The sequence below is a fragment of the Cupressus sempervirens genome, chromosome 5, assembly GCF_028749045.1.
Source record: "Cupressus sempervirens isolate cs-2001-9-10 chromosome 5, ASM2874904v1, whole genome shotgun sequence".
Taxonomy (NCBI): Eukaryota; Viridiplantae; Streptophyta; class Pinopsida; order Cupressales; family Cupressaceae; genus Cupressus; species Cupressus sempervirens.
In genome coordinates, this window is record NC_143122.1 from 522,581,492 (window position 1) to 522,601,602 (window position 20,111).

Here is a 20,111-nt window from a genome sequence, read left to right on the forward strand (position 1 = left end):
AACTAGAAAACTAATGAGGTATTTGTTTGTAGTGATGTGATCATCAATATATATTTTATGAATTGGTTCCTAACTGAAATATGTGTATTACCTAGGATTAAGAGTGAATTTGTATCATTTAAAATTAAATTAAAATGCGTATAATTTTTTTTAGTGAAATATTGAGTTATCCCTTTTTTGTTTAGTATACAATTCAATATGAAATTTGCATATTTTTAAAAAAATTTAAAAAATCATTGATAAAATAATAAAATTTTCTTGATAATAGGCATTCTTGCAAACAAACAATATAGTTCTAATGTATATGTATATAATTTTAAAATAAAATATGTAGAGAGTTGAAGATGTGAAAGTTCCAAAATATGATAATGCGAAGGAAACTAATTTTTCTTGACATTATTCCACTTTGGAGAGATTTTTTTTTTAATTATAGAAAAAAATTATGTGAAAGGATATCTCCTATATGAAAAAAAATTGTGCGTGCGCACGCGTGTGTGTTGAATAATTAATTTTTCTCTTCAAATTAATTAGTTGATATTTATATTTTTTAATTTAATATGTAAGAAGTCATCACTTTTCACATATTAATCATTTTCATGGATAGCAACATTAGTTACATTGAAAACCAAATTTTATTATTAAAAAGACTATCCAAACAATCTCTTTGCATGTGTCTTAATCTATCTCCATAGAACCAAACCTTGAAGATGTCCAACACTCTACTTTTAATATGAAAATATTCATTATTTTCATTATTAGTCAAACGAGTTTCTCTAGTTGTGTTTCTGTGTCTATATTCATATTATTATTATCAATTAGTGTTTAATGTTCACTTTATAAATATTTCTATCTTCAAGTATATGATATATATCATTCATAGAGTATCATCCTTGCAGGGACTCAATGCTCCAACAATATTCATTTGTCAAAATCTTGATCTTTTTTCCCATTGTCATTTTGCCTCCTATGTATTTGTTGCAACCAACTCCAAGCTTATTCCAATTAATATATTCTAATACTCAATGACATTTATTTATATAGTTAATTACATGTAAAGAGTAGCAAACAACATTAATAGCTAAGAAAAAAATCAATTAGAGCATAAAAAGTATCAATTACATTAGAGTATGCATATTACGTGCATAATTTCGTCGTATTTGTACATTTGTCAAGGCCATAAAACCAAACTAACTAGGTGATTGAGAAAGGAGATCATGTAGAGTTTCCACAGTCTTAAACACTTTTATAACACCTTAAAATATTTTTCCAAGGTTGTAGATCTAGTCCAATTAGGCAAAGTAACAAAGGAAAACATGAACAAACTCTTTGGATAACAATAATCAAGATGGGTTAGGTTGTAGAAGTGTGTATTTTGTCATTATTATTTTCTTGATTACAAAGTGATAATCATTAATGCATTTTCATAATGCTTGTGTTTGATCTCAAAATGCGACAAAGAGTTATAGAAATTGATCAAACTATAAGTACTTATTTTTATAATTGAAAGACTAAATGACATGCAACATTGAAACAAGTATTTTTCATTGTAACATTACTATTATGTAATTTTTTTTTATCATATTTGCTTTGTTTTATTATTCAAAGACTAATGCAATTAATCCCATGAAAATAATGACAAGTTACATTCTATAGTTTAAGAACAATAAATCTTAAGAAAGCTTTGAATTAGACTATAAAAAAGTATCAATCGCAAGAAAGTTTTCATATGGATAATTTAAAAGTGTCCCCTAAAATAATTTTAAGTGGAAGACTATAAATGTTTATATATTAAAGATCAAGATGACTTAAGTTGAAGAGCTCTACATCCCATTGAGATAACATTTTTGATTTCAAAGAGTTTTATGAATTAACAAGAATGTAAGTTTTTATTTATTTTATAATAAAAATGCAATGTATAACATTGAAAAGTGGTATTTATCATCTCAATTTTCAAAAATGAATGTGTCCCTTAAAACAATTATAAGTGGAAGACTTTATAAATTTTTATATATTAAAGATCAAGATGACTTAAGATGGAAAACTTAACATCTCATTGAGATAACATTTTGGATTTCGAAGACTTTTTTAGAATTAACAACATTGTAATTATATATTTATTTTATAATAAGAACACGATGTATAACATTGAAAAGTAGTATTTATCATCTCAATTTTCAAAACAGAATATCATATCCATTTTTATTGGCTTTAAAATAAATATACTAATTTATCGATTCTCCAATTAAAACATATATTAAGTTTACAAAGATTAATATATGAAACGTATTTCTTGTAATTATAAGACTCTATCTAGCACCTTATCGAGTCTATTAAAACTGTGAGAAGGTATCTACAATATCTAGTTTTAATTTAGCTCACTGCTTTGTGCTTTGTACTAAAACAGAAAAATGATTATAATGATTGATTTGTTTAAAAAAGTATGATTCGATGCCTTTTGAAAAATGGCATGAGACCAGAATGGCAGTAGTGTCATGTTGCTTGAATAGAAATGTGTGAGTGTGTGTTACAAGCGAGGAAGGAGGAGATAGAATAATAATAATAAAAATGAAGCCATGGGCTACCTGCCTTTGCTGAGTGCTTTCTCGGCGGTGTCGACTTCTTCAAGAATCCTGGCTTTGCGTTTGGAGGGGATGGGCGCAGTGGGGCCGAAGCTGATGTAGTGGCCGGAGATGGCGTTCAAGACGGAGTACATGTTGCTGAAGGAGGGCTTCCCCGCCAGCTGCTTGTCCCTCCTGTACTTTGCCACCCACCTGTTCGACGCCTCCCTCAGCGCCGCCACCGCGCTGCTCCTCGCCGGGTCCCCCTTCTCCATCTCCACCGTCCCCCTCACCCGCGATATCACCTCCCGCGTCTCCCTCTCGTACTCCTCCACCGCCTCCTCCGCGCCTGCCAAAGGTACACCCATTGACATGTGTAATCCTAACCCTGACCCTATCCCTAACAGAACCAATGTGCTGCCCACCCCCACCCCCGCCTCCCTCCTCGACGCCCCAGCCTCCGCCCTGCATCTCGCTCCCACCTTCGCCTTGTTGGGCAATGCAGACGGAGATGGGCACCGCACCAGAGATCGATATGAGGCTGTGGCGGCCATTGCTTACCCCTTTCTTCTCCTTTTCTTTTTATGCGCCCTCCCCACTCCCACCGACTCCTTACTTGTATATGCTCTCGCCTAAGATCACCTTCACCATCATCCAATTAAATTGCCACCTCCTCTTATCGTCTTATCCATTTCACTTTCCCATTATTATTACTCTTTTGCTCTTTAACTCCCACTCTTTGCTTCCGCTCAATAACGTCTATTTTTCTATATTTTAGTAGATCATAAATATGCAAAATTCCATCTCTCAATTCATCTTTTTAATTCAAATTATCTTTTGTTAATTATGCATCTATTAACTTGCAAAGATTTTTACAATCTATAATTGTATTGTAATACATGCATCAATTGGTAAGTCAATATACTTCAACTTAAATATCTTGTATTAATTATTTATTATTTATTCTCATGCTAAATTTGTATATTTAATGTTTAGGTCCTTTTAATTGTTCATTTTTAAAATTCGTGAGAATACTTGTTTAAGCAATTGTTATTTTTTTATTAACTCAACATTATTCTTTTAATTTAAATACAAAATAACATTATATATATATATATATGAAAACAAGAGGAGTTGGAGCTCTGCAATTGCGTACAATAGCCAGACACTTATGTGCCTCGACTCTCGTAACTTGCAACATGTTTGATGGCCATTTTTTCTCCTTTCTTATCCTGGTTTTCACTGCTTTTCTTGTTTTTGGTACTTATTTTCTTTACTAGTGTGCTTTGTTGAGTATCCTTTCATGATTTTTGTTGTGTGTCATTTGTGCTTTCCTATTAATAACTAGTAAATCTTACCTTGACCCACCATTATCTACCCACCCTAGATCACTCGTGAGAGATTAAGGAGAGGCAATCATGGTTGATGATGGAGGAGAGGCGTCTGAAGAAATGATGAAAGTTGATGAGGTTTTAAATTAACACCCATGACCAAGATAATTCTCAAGTTCAACAAAAGGAATTGCCCAAGAAAAGTGGAGGAGTCTTCAACTACTTGCCTGCCATCTGCTTTCTTTTCTAGCAAGATTTGTAGGACCACTGTGGATGGAATTTAAATCGGCGAAGCTGTAGCCAATGGAGATAGACTCCGGGATGGAGGCAACTTGGAATCTAGTGTCGATGGAGGAAAGGAGAAAGGAAAGATCCCACCCCATGAACTAAAGACCCTTTCTCTCTCATCGAATGAGGATATGGTAAGAGTTATTAAAACAGAACAATATCGGTTTAAAAATGTTGCATTTTTCTTTGCATGCTTAGATAAAGGGTTTTTACCCTTCCAAAAGTTTTTTGATGAATGGGTTGTAAATGTTCAAGGTAAGAAACTTGGGATTCATGTTACATTTTGTAGAATGGTTCAAAGAGGGATTTTTTTTGTATTTGTTAAGACTCATAGTATGCAAGAGAGAATACTTAGCAAGAAGTTTTGGAATGTGGGTAAATCTCTATTTAGACCCTTCCCATGGTTGCTTCACCAAATTGGGTATAAATTGAGAACTTGAATGTTGAATTTTGGCCCTTTATTCACCATCTTTTGAAGCCTATTGGCTTAGTTCTACAGTTAGAACAATCCAAGACTACCCTCCTGGATTTAAATGGTAAGGTTTTGGTTGATCTTAAACCTAGAATTGTTTTCCCTAATAATATCTCCCTTACTGTTGACTCTGAAGCTTTTTCATGGAAAGTCTCTCAACTTGGTAATCTAGGTGCTTGTTTTCACTGCAAAAGGAATGGACATGCAAAGAAGGATTGTCTGTACTTATTTAGACCTCAAACTACTAACTTTGAGATTTCTAAAGATAATTTTAATAAAGATTCTAGTTTTGAAATAGAGAAACTCTCGGCACCATCCTTAGGTAACTTTGATAGCATTCTAGGGATAGATAAGCCTATGGAAAATGATAAAATTAATCTTTCTAATGTTGTTTTAGAAAAGTAATTCGATACTATTGTCAACCCTCTTTATGATATTGACCTAACTCCTACTAATGATCTCATTTCTAGTTCTAAGATCATCCCAAGTGGCTCTACCCAGTTAAAATCCATCATTTGTCCAAAAGATAGTGTTGTGTTAGTGCCTTTGGTTGAAACCCCCATTGACCTTAATGCTCAACAACTTTCTCTTAATTCTCCGGCTGAGAGGACAGAACTAGTTAAGAATATGCAATTGAATGGTTCGAAGTCTTCAGGGATGAAAAAATCTCCAGATAAGAAAAGAAAGGGCAAGACAACTAGATATTAACCAACTCTAATGCTTATAAAATAGACAGGGAGATATCATTAATTGCTTTAACATATTGTATAACAATGGTAAGAACAATACTAATATCATGAACATGATCAACATACATAGCTAGAATGTTAGAGGGTTGGAGATGAACTATAAAAAAATGCATTGTTAGAAGATGGTGTAGTAAACTTATACAAAAATATTTTATTTGTTTACAAAAAATTAAAGTAGTTGGATTTCAGGATCACACTATTTTAAAAATGTTTTCGGATCATGCCACTACATTCTACTCCAACCATGAAAGAGGGAGCCGGGGAGTTGTTATTCTTGTGGGACCTAATTGGGTGGATTATATAGTTAATAGAGGAGTTCCTCCTTGTCATAGGGAATTATGGATTGTATTAAGTAAAGATGGTTAGAGCTTTGGGTTGTGTAACTTCTATGCACCCAATGACTATAGAGACAAAGCAACATTATGGGAATGGGCTTCTATGAGATCCTACCATGACCTATCATGGCATAGTTGATAGTTTCACATTTTGACTATCTTACTTTCATTATGTTGATATATTTAGACCTATCAGACATGGACAACATATCTTAAATATATTATGTGATAACTTTAGATTATGATTGATTAGGACTATGATGATATTAGAAACAGTTCATATGCTTGTTATTAATAGACTGAGAAGACTATTATGTGGTATTACATTATAGATGTCATAATTTGATTTCCTTATTATATTGGTATGATTATATAATTCACATGGATCTTAGTTTAAAATGAAATGAATGAGAAATAGAGATAACATTACGTTCTATTTTTTCACACATGTTCTACAAATGCATATTTTCTCGTATGAGATAAAATTGAAAATCATTTTGTTCCCAGTGAAATTGTAAATCATAGTTTTGCTAGTTGATGGATATTATGAATATGATTAATCTTGTTGATAGTGTTAATTATCGATGTTGAATTTATTTATATCTTTTCTTGGACTACGAATGCTTGGATCCAATGTGCAGGGAATTAACCATGGAACCAAATCAAAGAACCAAGTTTGAGCTATTGTAAATCTATGATGCCAAGGATTTGTCTAGTGAAGAGACGTAAACCTCGCAATATTTTCTTCAATTTGTAAATGTGGATTGAAGCATGACTGTTACAAATGTATTTTAATGTTTAGTATTTTGTTCTCAATGCACATGTTAAGTGGACTTGTGATGTGGAGTTATTATAGTGTCGATTGACACGTGTAAGTGACATGTCCAAACAGGGATTTTAAAAATAAAACCTAATCTATATTAGATGACCTATGTGTTAGGATAAACCACAGACAGAAATAAAAACTACATGCAAATATAACCAATAACAGAAAATAATAGAACACAGAGAAATGAACACAAGGCACCAAGATTTAACATGGTTCACCCAATCCCTGGGCTACGTCCACCAAATAGCAAGTCCGATCTTATTACAATCCAGTGATTACAACTTGATTACAATCCAGTGATTACAACCTGATTACAATCCGTAATCCCTTACAGCTCAATACCGCCGCAAGAACCAATTTTGTATCACAACATTATAAAAAATACCCAACCCTAAGCCCTTTTATACAAGTATTAAACTGCTTTAGGGTTATAACATGTCGGCCATATGTCGGCCATAATATGTCTGCTATTGCCCAAAAAAAAAAATTTTGGGCCGATGCCCCGAACCCCACTATTTATGAAGTATGTATAGTACTTTCCTGATCAGTCACCACAATCTAACAATCTCCCACTTGGGGACTGATCAGGCTCCACACTAAACAACAATCTCCCACTTGGAGACTGATCCTGTAGCAATACCACTACCACATGGGGCTCCCACTGGATCAAACCATCCTGGACTCTACTGTTCTTTTATTCATGTTTAGTCAAAAAGACCAACCGAAGCTGAAGAGGAGTTCAGCTTCTCCCTTGTTACAACCTTTGTCAACATATCTGCTGGATTGTCATTGGTATGTATCTTCTCCAGCTTTAACTATCCATCCTCCAAAACTGACCGAATGAAATGGTACCGCAACTGTATATGTTTGGTCTTAGAATGCAGAGCTGAATTCTTAGCAAGATGAATGGCACTCTGACTATCTGTGAACAAATAATTATCCTTCTGAGGATGTCCCAATTCTTCCAAGAAGAACTGAAGCCATATCATCTCCTTGGCTGCCTCTGTAGCAGCAACATACTCTGCTTCTGTAGTGGAGAGAGCATTAATCTTCTGTAACCTAGAAACCCAGCTCATGGATGCCCCACCAACAGTAAAGACATAACCTGTAGTACTCCACTTGGTATCAATATCCCCAGCCAAATCTGAGTCAACATAGCCCTATAAATCAGTAGTAGAGCCCCCAAAGTGTAAACACTTATTGGATGTTCCTCTCAAATATCTGAGAATCCACTTGACAGCATTCCAATGCTCAAATCCTGGATGACTCATATACCTGCTAACGAATCCCACTGCATGTGCAATATCTGGCCTAGTGCATACTATAACATACACCAAACTTCCTACAGCTGAAGCATAGGGTACCTTGGACAGCTTATCCTCCTCTTCCTGTGTCTTGGGACACATCTCCTTAGTCAATTTCAAATGACCAGGTAAAGGTGTGCTGACAGCTTTAGCATTCTCCATAGAGAAACGTTGCAACACCTTCTCAACATAATCAGCTTGAGATAGCGTCAATGTTCTGTTCTTCCTATCTCTGCAAATCTTCATACCCAAATCCTTCATAGCAAATGCATGTGCTAATTGGTGTTTCAGCCCCTTAATATGATCCATGTTAGACCTAGCTACAAGCATATCATCAACATATAAACATAAAATAATGTAGCTATCATCATCCAACCTCTTAAAATAAACACAGTAATCTGAATGACACCTATTATATCCATGCTTATGCATAAAACTGTCAAATTTTAGATACCATTGCCGATGTGCTTGCTTCAAGCCATATAAACTTTTCTTCAATTTGTACACTAAGTTCTCCTTACCTTTGACCTCAAAACCCTATGGCTGAGCCATATATATTTCTTCATCCAAATCACCATGAAGAAATGTTGTTTTAACATCCATTTGCTCTAAATGCAAATTTTCAGTAGCCACAAGACTTAAAACAGTACGAATAGAAGTCATTTTAACAACAGGAGAAAATATCTCATCAAAATCAATTCCCTTTTTCTGTGCAAATCCTTTTACAACTAACCTGGCCTTAAATCTTTTCTTACCTCCTTCCTCTTCTTTCAACCTGTAAACCCATTTATTCTGTAAAGTCTTTTTACCTGCAAGCAACTTGCACAAATCCCATGTCTTATTTTTCAGCAAAGAGTCCATTTCATCTTTCATTGCAGACTCCCACTGAATCTTAGTATCCACCTGCACAACTTCATCATAACTTTCAGGTTCACCAACATCAGTAAGTAAAATAGAATACAAAGAGGGAGAAAACCTTTGTGGAGGTCTAATTTGCCTTGTTGACCATCTAACAGTCACTGGTGTGTGTGGTATTTTTTGTTGCAGTTGTTGCACATCATGAGGAATGGCTGGAACATCAGCTTTTGGAGTATCATCCAGCACTACATAATCATCTTCTTTCTTCTCATGTTGCTGCAACAGATCTTTGTACAACACTTTCTCATTGAATATGACATCTCGACTTCTAATAATTTTAAGATTTTCAAAATCCCAAAGCCTATAACCAAATTCATTAATGCCATATCCAACAAAGACACATTTCTTTGATTTAGCTTCTAGCTTGGTTCTATTTTCAGAGTCTATATGAGAAAAAGCTTCACAACTGAAGGTCTTGAGAAAAGAATAACTCACCTTCTTACCAGTCCATGCTTCCTCTGGAATACCACAGCCCAAAGGAGTAGAGGGACCTCTATTAATCAAATATACTGCAGTATTGACAGCCTCTGCCCACATGTGTAAGGGCAACCCAGCATGCAACCTCATGCTCCTTGCGCGCTCCATTATAGTCCTGTTCATGCGTTCAGCCACTCCATTTTCTTGTGGAGTCCTTGGAACATTTTTTTGTCTACGAATACCATTAGTGGAGCAATACTCTTCAAATTCATGACTGCAATACTCACCACCATTATCAGATCTGAGACATTTTAATTTCTTACCAGTCTCATTTTCAACCAAGCATTTCCATTTCTTAAAAGTTTGAAATACATCAAATTTTTGTCTAAGGAAATAAACCCATACTTTTCTAGTTGCGTCATCAATAAATGTAACATAATAATTAGAGCCACCAAGGGAAGATACCTAGGCTGGTCCCCATACATCTGTATGCACAAGCTCTAATTTTTCCTTTTTGTTTTCCTTCCTTGTCTTTACAAAACTCACTCTCTTTTGTTTTCCATACACACAACTTTCATAGAAATCCATATTCACACATTTTAGACCTGGTAAAAGTTTCCTTGAATGAAGTACTTTCATACCTTTCTCACTCATGTGCCCAAGTCTATTGTGCCACAACGCTGTATCAGAATCTACAATAGCTATTTGTTCTCCCTGCTCAACTGTAGTAATTGTTCCTGAATATTCATTTTTCTCTGAAACAATCAAAGTAGAAGGAACAATATGACCTGTACAAAGATATAAGTTGCCTACTTTCACACCTTTTGCTACTACAAGGGAACCTTTTGAAACCTTCCAATTTTTATCATTAAAAGTAACTACACAACCCTCATTACCGAGTTGCCCTGCTGAAATTAAATTTCTACTTAGTTTTGGAACATGTCTTACCTCATGTAGTAGCCAATGATTCCCATTCTGCAACTTAATCTTAATTTTTCCCTTTCCAACAATCTGACAGGGTTCATTATCCCCCAAATAAACAAGCCCAAAATTGCCTTGGACATAATCAATGAAATAACCTCTATGAGGTGTAGCATGAAATGAAGCACCAGAATCTAAAACCCATGAATCATCAACACTCTCTAAAGATAGAAGCAAAGCATCCTCTTCAGATTTGTTACTTACCACATTTGCCTCCTTGTCTCCATTTGATTTATCTCCTTCATTTTTCTTTCGATTCCAGCAATCTTTCTTTTTGTGCCCTGGTTTCACACAGTACCAGCAATCATTTGGTCCTCTCGATTGAGACCTCCTCCCCTTTGACTTTCCTCTTGATTTCCCACGGTTTCCAGAGTTACTTCCTCTTTCAGTCGTTTTGCCCTTGCTTTGTGCATTTAAAGCACTTCCTGATGTAGATCCACCTAAGGATTTTCTACGAGTTTCCTCACTTAAAATAACACCGATCACATCATCATATTTTAGGGTACTAGATCCAGGAACAAAATTACTCACTGCCATTACCAAGCCATTCCAGCTTTCAGGCAAAGAACACAAAATCAAGAGAGCCCTAATTTCTTCATCAAAATTGATACCCACAGAAGATAATTAACTAGTAATAGTATTAAACTCATTTAAATGATCTGCAACAGATCCACCTTCTGCCATTTTCATATTAAATAAACACTTCATGAGAAATACCTTATTTGAAGCAGAGGGCTTTTCATACAGTGTCGCTAGGGTTTTCATCAAATCTTCTATCGTCTTTGCTTTTGTAATATTAAATGCCACTGATGGTGCCAAGCATAACCGAATGCTTTCGAGTGCCTTTCTGTCCAAAAGATCCCATTCAGCCTCTGACATAGTTCCCTGATTCTTGGCTTTTCCTTCCAACGGCTTCCATAAATCCTTCTGATATAAATAGTCTTCCATTTGCATCTTCCATAACTAGAAGTTCTGCCCATTAAACCTATCAACCCTCAACTTACCTTCATTTGCCATCGCTCCTACTCAACTGTGAGACTCCCACTTAACCGTGAGACTTTCCTGCAGAGGATAACTGAAAGACAACCTTGCTCTGATACCACTTGTTAGGATAAACCACAGACAGAAATAAAAACTACATGCAAATATAACCAATAACAGAAAATAATAGAACACAGAAATGAACACAAGGCACCAAGATTTAACTTGGTTCACCCAATCCCTGGGCTACGTCCACCAAACAACAAGTTCGATCTTATTACAATCCAGTGATTACAACCTGATTACAATCCGTAATCCCTTACAGCTCAATACCGCCGCAAGAACCAATTTCGTATCACAACATTATAAAAAATACCCAACCCTAAGCCCTTTTATACAAGTATTAAACTGCTTAGGGTTATAACATGTCGGCCATAATATGTCGGCTACTGCCCAAAAATTTTTTTTGCCCCGAACCCCACTATTTATGAAGTATGTACAGTACTTTCCTGATCAATCACCACAATCTAACACTATGCAAACCCCATGATTAAATGAGCCATGAGTTGAGTCAAACCTCTTGAACCCGTAGGTGACTTAGAATTGGGTTTTTGGAGGGTTATATGGGATGCTAGGAGGTAGTTAAGGCCAAAATAACCTACCCTACTTAAGGTACCTTGGCTTAGGATATGTTTTCTAGTAAAAAAGGTGACCATACCTTATTTATGAGCCTTAAAAGAGGGTACCTTTGAAGAGATATAAAAAGTGGAGTGTTAAACAAGCCATACTTCATGCCATACCCCTAGCCCTTATCCTAATTATGAGAGGGGTACAAGGAGGATTTATAGGAAAAAGAAACCCTCTTCATTTGTTGGATTGTTAAAAAAAAAAAAGATTTGTATGAAGATATAATGTAAAGGACCAAAGATCTATCAATCTGCATAAAAAAAAAATAGCAGATCTCTCAAACCCATTAATAAAATAGATCAATGAAACCCTCATCAACCAAAAAAATCTATATAAATTTAACAAACCCCATTAAAATAAAGAAGGATCTATTAGATTAACCTACAATAAGATAGGAGAAGAATAGGAAAGAAGAAGGGGGAAATAAAGTAGATCTTATCAACTTCATTCTTCAACCTGAAACAAACAAGGACAACCATCAAACAAGAAAAGCCATTAGGGTTAGATAATAAAATTTAAAAAATGAAGTGTAGAGGCAAATTGAAAGAAATAAAAAAAGAATAGGCTTTTCTTTCTTTTCATTCTTTTGGAAACCCTATTTAGGGTTGAATGCATAAGACAATATTTTTATTTTTGTTCCTATGTCCTTCCTTTAAAAAAATATATGTTTGTATTAATTCATTAGTAAGCTGATTTTTATTTTATTTAAGAACTAAAGGGATTCTAAATTTAAAGCCTAGGAGAATCATTCTAAATGTTTTAAACTATTTAAGTGGGTAGAGTGATTTTCTAAATATTTTATTAAATGGTGAATAGGAAAATGTAGGGGACTTATCTATTGGTACTTTAAATGATGTTGTTTAACATAAGTATTAAGATACTTATTTAATTTTAATGTTTTAATATTCTATTTATTATTTTATTATGGTAGTTAGTCGACGTGGAATTAAAATAGGATAGCATAAGTCTTTTATTAATTTAATATTGTACTTTTATTGAATTAATATAAATTGATAATTATTAAATAAATAAAGTAAAATTTAATAAATTTATGTTCAAATGGTGTATAATTTGTAACTTGAATATTTGGATAAAAGGGTTAGATGTCTATTTTGAATTAATCAAATACTCAAATAATCTTCCAAGTGATTAATGTTATTAAATGATTAAATACCAAGAGACAATTAAACTTCTAGACTTTAGAAGTTTACCTGATAGACCTTAGTGAATCTTTAAGTTTTGACATAAATATTAGCCTACATGTAATTATTTTTATTCTAAGTTAAATGAACCCATGGAAGGGAGATTATCATGAGATTAAATAGAATTAAATAATCTGATGTACAAATCATGTAGGGTTATTTAAGTTAATTAGATTAGTAATGTTGGTTAATCATTTTATATGCTTGTTCAATAGGTAAACCTTAGTGTAATGCAAAGTCATATCTTTTATATGTTAAACTCTAGCATAACCTAGGGATGGAAACCTTGACTTTGAGATTGATAATCGTAACCTGATTCAAACTTCCAACATAACATATTGTTGAGGGAGGTTAGCTATGTTGTGTTAGTGGGACAATTACACAATTAACACTAGTGATGATACCCCTCACATTACACTCATGTTAGTAGAAGTAAATTTTCCTAATAGTCACATTCAATCAGCTTTACAATGAAACAAATTAATTTATAAGTTTAGTGTTCAAACAAAAAAAATTGTTGGTGTGTTTTAGCCCTAATTTTTGGGCATGACATTTTGGTATTAGAGCCTAGTTTCAACACTAGCCCATTGCACTTTGCATTAGAATCCTTGTATTTTTGTAGGATGTGTCCAGTTATACGAAATGCTCAAAGATAAAGAAGAGGCCATGGTCATGCTCACTCGGCTCATGTGGAAGTTGAGAAAAATGTAGAGGTTCCTAGTGGGGGTCAAGGATCACCCCCTGAACCACCTTAGAACCCAAATCAAGATATCCTAGATGCCTTACAAAATGTCATTGGGCCGGTACAAATACGGTTACCACCAGTGGTTCAACAAGTAGAGCAGCCAATTGTTAGAGAATGGAGTAGGAGCCCTCCACCCATTCAAGAAGAGGGTCATACAAGTCATGAGGCAGAGTAGTTCATCAATTAGAGCAACCACCTAATTTAGCAAAACATGCAATAGTAAGAGCACCTTGATATACAAGAGATGAGATTAGGGAATTTTTACAACTCCAACCACCTTAATTTGTGGGGTCACAGATGGTACAGGTGTAGAGGCATGATTATTGAGTCTACAATGTTGCTTTGGGTTGTGTCCTTATGGGAGCAACATAATGGTACAACTTACCATACATCTTTTACGAGAATCAACATCTAAGTGGTGGCAGTAGGAGGAGGCTATGGGTGATGTAAACATAGAGAAACTTACATGGGACACATTTTTGAGTAGATTCAAGGACATATATCTATCTAAGCACTTCAAACAACATCAAATAGAGGAATTTCATGATCTATAATAGAGAGGTCTCACTGTGATGCAATGAGAGTAGGCTTCTTGAGATCCTACCCTATGTGGACTACATGAAGGATGAAAAGTTGTGAATGCATCATTTTATTGAAGGTCTTAAATTTCCATCCAAAGTACAGTTCATATGGCTTTTCCTACTAGTTTCAGAGAGGCTATTGAGAGAGCACTAGTTGTAGAGGATATCTATGGTAGGTCTCAAGACACTCAGGACCGATCTCAAAATTGAAACTTCAATACCCAACCATTAAGACATCGAAGAAATCCTTGGAAAGGGAACCAAAAATATCCATCCAGGCCCTTCAAGACCCCATAGTCTTAGCAGCATTTCTAGCAGGACAGTAGATAGAGATCTACATAGAGTTATTAGGGCTCCAAGCCCAAGCAATGGACATCTTAGGAATCTAGACGAGATCAAAGGTCATAGGCACCCTATACACCTCCTATTTAGACTCATCAACCAGCTAAAGTTAGTTCCAGTGGATCTAGTAAGACTGGGGGACAACAATAGAATATGTCACAAGGGATACAAATACATGCACACGAAACTTGTTATACTTGTGAAGCTATGGGACACATTGCTAGGGAGTGTCCTTGAGGAAAAAATCTGGTTTTTAGCATGGGGCTACTTCAGATCCTATAGTGGGGGATATGGGTAGATCTCATAGAGTGTTTGCAAGAGTGGAAAATAGTTAGGTAGAGCATCAAGCCATAGTTATAGAGGCTAGAGGTATGATCAAAGGTACCATCACCATATTATTTGATTTAGGAGCTACTGATTTATTTATATCTCTAGTTGTAATCGAGCATTGTGGGCTAGTGGTAGCTAGGCAAGATTATAGTTGGGAGGTTGAGTTAGCCTCAAGAGTAAGAGTCTCAGTCAAATATTTGGTTAAAGGTTGCTAGATTTAGATTGAGGATTTAATCACTATAATAGACTTATGCATAACCCCCTTAGGATCATATGATGTTGTTCTTGGCATGGATTGGTTGTATAACCAAAATGCCATGATGGATTGTCAAAAAAAGAAGATAGAATGTGTAGACAAACATGGGAGACCTATGATGATATCAGGAGTAGAGAGACACATATCTTTGTGCATGATTTCTGCTATGCAATTGAAGTGGTGCATATGAAAGGGATGTCAACTTTTTGCCATCACCATTAGTGATGGAGATGAGGTTGAGGAAAGAGAGTAATCTCTTGATGACCATCCTATTTTATAAGAGTTTACAAATGTATTCCCATTTGAGCTTCCTGGCATGCCACTGACTAGAGCAGTGAATTTTCATATAGACCTTTTATACCAGGAGCTAAGCCAGTATCTAGAGCACCATATAGGATGACCACTCATGAGCTTAGTAAGCTCAAAATTTAGTTAAAGGAACTTTTGGAGAAAGGTCACATCTATCCTAGTGTTTCACCTTGGAGCGCACCTGTTATCTTTGTTAAAAAGAAGGATGGATCTCTTAGATTATGCATTGACTACCATCAACTAAATAAAGTAACCATCAAGAGCCATTATCCACTTCCTCAACTTGATGACTTGTTTGACCAATTACAAGGTGCTCGAGTATTCTCTAAGATAGATTTGAAGTAGGGCTATCATCAGCTATGGATTGTGGAAAAGGATATCCACAAGACTGCTTTTCATACAAGGTATGACCAGTATGAGATTATTGTAGTACCATTTGGCCTCACTTATGCTCCAGCTATATTCATGAGTGTCATGAATGGGGTATTTCATACATTCTTGGATAGATTTGTGGTTGTCTTCCTTGATGATTTGTGGTTGTCTTCCTTTATTTATTCTCGAGATGAGAAGGAGCATGAGGATCACTTGAGGTAGGTTTTACATCTTTTGAGAGAAAACCAGTTATATGGAAGCTTGTCAAAGTGTGTCTTCTTTAGATCTGAGGTTTAGTATCTTGGACATGTTATATCAGGTAATGGGATTTTAGTAGACCCATCAAAGATTAGATCCATAATGGATTGGCTAGCACCTACCACTATGACTGAGGTTAGAAGTTTTATGGGTCTAGCAAGATACTACAGACATTTTGTAGAGGGATTTTCTAAAATTGCACACCCTATCACATCCCTTCAAAGAAAGGGAAAGAAGTTTAAATGGACAGAGAAGTCGCCTAACAGAGAATCCATCTATTGGGACAAGTTTAGAATCATAATAGATTGATGGATAAACTTGGTTAAGTCACAATTTAAGGTTATCTATTGATGGATTCCCAAGTTTAGATTCTCTCATCACAGCCTATCACCAGTCACCAAGATGAACTCCATTCGCTTGCACTACACTAGCTATTGCTATAGCCAATGGTTGAGTTGTACATTAGATGGATGTAAAGAGTGTCTTTTTGAATGATGATCTTCATGAGGAAATTTATATGGAGCAGCCATAGGGGTTCATACAAGATTCTACTATGGTTTGCAGATTGAAGAAGTCTATCTATGGTCTTAAGAAAGCTCCTCGGGCTTAGTATACCAAGATGAATTCCTTCCTACTCTCAACAGGATTCACTAGGTGTCACTCTGATTTGAATGTCTATATTCTTCAGAAGGATGACTCACACTTGATACTCATGCTTTATGTTGATGACTTTATCATTACATGAAGCACTTTATCCATCATTGTTAGTGTTAAGACCTCTTTGTAGGATAGATTTTCTATGACAGACTTGGATTTGCTACATTACTTCCTTGGTATTGAGATCACATAGTCTTCAATAGGGATCACACCTTATCAACCTAAGTATGCTCTTGACTTGCTTTCTAGATTTCACATAAGTGACTACAAGCCCACTCCTACTCCTTTTCTTTTAGATGCCAAGTTAGAGGTCAAGTGCACCACTCCACTTGTTGATGCTACATTATATAGACAATTAGTTGGGAGTCTTATCTACTTGACACATACATGCCATGATATAGCTTTTGTAGTTGGCACAATTTCTTGCTTCATACAAGAACCACATGAGCTTCATTGGAAGGCCGCCAAGCACATCTTGCACTACATAAAGGGTACACATACACATGGGATACATTATGCAACAAGTATAGGACTTCAGGTGGTTGGATACACAGACTCAGACTATGCAGGGGATCTTGATTCTCGCAAGCCTACTTTAGGATACATATTTCACCTTGGTTCCAACCTATTTGATGGTAGGCTAAAAAGCAAAATAATGTTTCTCTTTCTTCCGCAGAGGCTAAGTATTGAGGCACTGCCAATGCAACTATAGAGGCTCTTTGGTTACAACACATCCTAAAGGAGTTTGGATTCTATCTACCTAAACCTACAATCATTCATTGTGAAAATTAGAGTGCTATTGAGATCTCTAGGCATCCAGTTCAGCATCAATAGACCAAGCACACCAAGGTTCATATGCACTACATCAAAGAGTTGATACACGAGTAGATCATTGCACTACAGTATTGTCCTACAACAGAGCAAGTCACCAATATCTTCACCAAACCCTTCATTGAGGTTAAGTATACTCATTTTTGAGATCTCTTGGGGGTGCGAGATGTTGCAGAAAGGGGAGTCCCTTGACTTCTCTCTTCTTTCTTCTTAGAGGGATCTTTTCCTCATCTAAATTCTTCTTATCTCTCATTTTCTTTATACTTATCTCTCTTTTTGGAGGAGGGTTTTTCTGATGAGGTTTTCCCTCTTTCTCTTCTTTATGAGAGATTGCATTGCATCATTGTATGTAGAGCACTACTTTTGTACATGGGTACCTAACATGACCTCGTAACCAAGACCCATTATGCATCGTGAGCTTAAGTTCATTCCCCTAAGTTGCACTTCAGGGGGTGTTGGTGTAAATAGATATTTACTATTACACTTTACTTAAGTTTACTTAGGTTAATGCATTATTTTATTATTTATTAGGTTGAAACTTAAGAGTTTGTGTACCTTTATGAGTTGTCATGTTGACATCACAGAAGTATGCAACTCTAATTCAACACATGGTGTTTACAACACTAAAGTTTACATTATTAGTTGAGTTATCATGTAGACGACATAGTTATTTGCACTCCTAATTAAGCACATGGTGTCTACAACATTATTTTTCGTGCTACAACTTTGTAGGCTTATCCTCTCATCATCACACTTACTCCTATGCTAAATGGAGGATAACCCAAACTTGGTGGACATGTGTTTGGTTGTATGACTTATCATGTTGCTAACTTCTAAGAATTTTAGAAGCATTCCAAAGGATTTTATATACAAGAACTCCCAGTGTACTTGTACATTGAATTGAATACTATATTGTTATTTTGATCATACTCTGTTCTATTTTGTGCTTGTGTTTGAGTTCCTTAGTCTTGGGTGAATTTTTTTCTAAAGAAAATTATTACACTTGTGAATTCTATAATTTTGCATTTCTGGTGTAAATAAGAAGTCCATATTTTGTTCTCACATTTGCTATTGTTTCTTTGTTTCTATAATAAGTTTATGGTATTAAGGGGAGCATCCCTCATCAAGTGGTATTAGAGCTAGAGTTCTTGAGTGTGTGGATAGATTGCTGACTGTGAGGTAGTTTGCACTAGGACCATGGTTTGGGTTGAGTGTATAGATAGATTGCTGATTGTGAGGCTATTTGCACTAGGTTTTCAATAGAAGTACAAAAATGCCTCCCCAAAGAGAGCATGATGGAAGAGTTTTAGGTGTTACACCTAAGGGTATTAGAGCCCTCCAAAGACAAATACAAGCATTGGAAGAGCAAATGCGTAGAATAATAAATCTTCCCATAAGAGATAAAAGTGAGGATGAGGACAAAGTAGAAGAAAATGTCGAAGTAGAGGATTTTATAAACCTAGAGGATGAAAGGCTTTTTAGGGCCATCTCCAAGATTGGAAAAAGATCTAAGTTTGAAATTCCCACATTTTTGCGAAATCTTAACTCAGAGGAGTTGATTGATTGGACCAATGAACTCGAGGAGTACTTTGAGTATGAAGATATTGAGGGTCCTAATAGGGTCAAGTTTACGAAGGCAAAACTAAATGGACATGCAAAGATCTGGTGGCAGGAGGTTCAATTGGAGTAGAATAGAAAGGGAAAGGACAAAATCACCAGATAGGAGTGGATGATAGCTAAACTAAAACTGATAATTCATTCTCATGGATTATGAACTTGATTTGTTGAAGAAGATGCAAGGGTTGAAGCAATCAAGAAAATTTATTCAAGAGTATACTATAGGGTTCTACCAAGTTCTCATTAGAACTGGCCATGTAGAAGATGATAAGAAGAAAGTGGTCTATTATCTTAATGGGTTAAGGCCAAGCATTTAGGATGAGCTAAGTCTAGTTCGAATGAATAGTATTGACAAGGCATACTAGTTTTTGCTAAGAGTTGAGGAAAAATTGAGCAAGAAGTTTGAAAATAAGAATAGTGGAAGAGGTCATGGTGGAAGATCTAGTGGACAATCTTATGGTGGTCATAATGATGATCAAAAGGACAAAGATGAGGCTAGAAGTAGTAGTCATAACTAGAGGGGAAACAATTCCAATTGTTTCTATGATCAAAACAATAGAGATCAGAGAGGAAGAGGTAGAGGACAAGGATTTGGAAGAGGATGCTTTCATGGAAAATGTTTTTACTGTGGAGAAGAAGGGCATAGAGCATTTGAATGTACCTAGCACCAAGGAAGGATAGACCAAAGAACAAAAGGCTAGGTTAGGGTTTCACATGTTAATGAAGATGCCAGATCATCACATTCTGAAGATGCTGAAAGA

The 20,111-nt window shown here is 35.5% G+C and overlaps 1 protein-coding gene across 1 annotated transcript; it reads right to left on the minus strand.

Annotated features, from left to right (window-relative positions):
* Positions 1-2,409: 2,409 nt before the first annotated feature.
* On the minus strand, positions 2,410-3,187 carry PSB27 (photosystem II family protein). The gene has a single exon (XM_089831652.1). It carries the CDS (start codon positions 3,110-3,112, stop codon positions 2,579-2,581), a length of 534 nt encoding a protein of 177 aa, XP_089687778.1. The 5' UTR covers positions 3,113-3,187; the 3' UTR covers positions 2,410-2,578.
* Between the last annotated feature and the right edge of the window lie 16,924 nt (positions 3,188-20,111).

What these genes read in the sequence shown, in the direction of transcription:
- PSB27 (XM_089831652.1), bottom strand. Translation starts at nt 3,112, where the DNA reads ATGGCCGCCACAGCCTCATATCGATCTCTGGTGCGGTGCCCATCTCCG.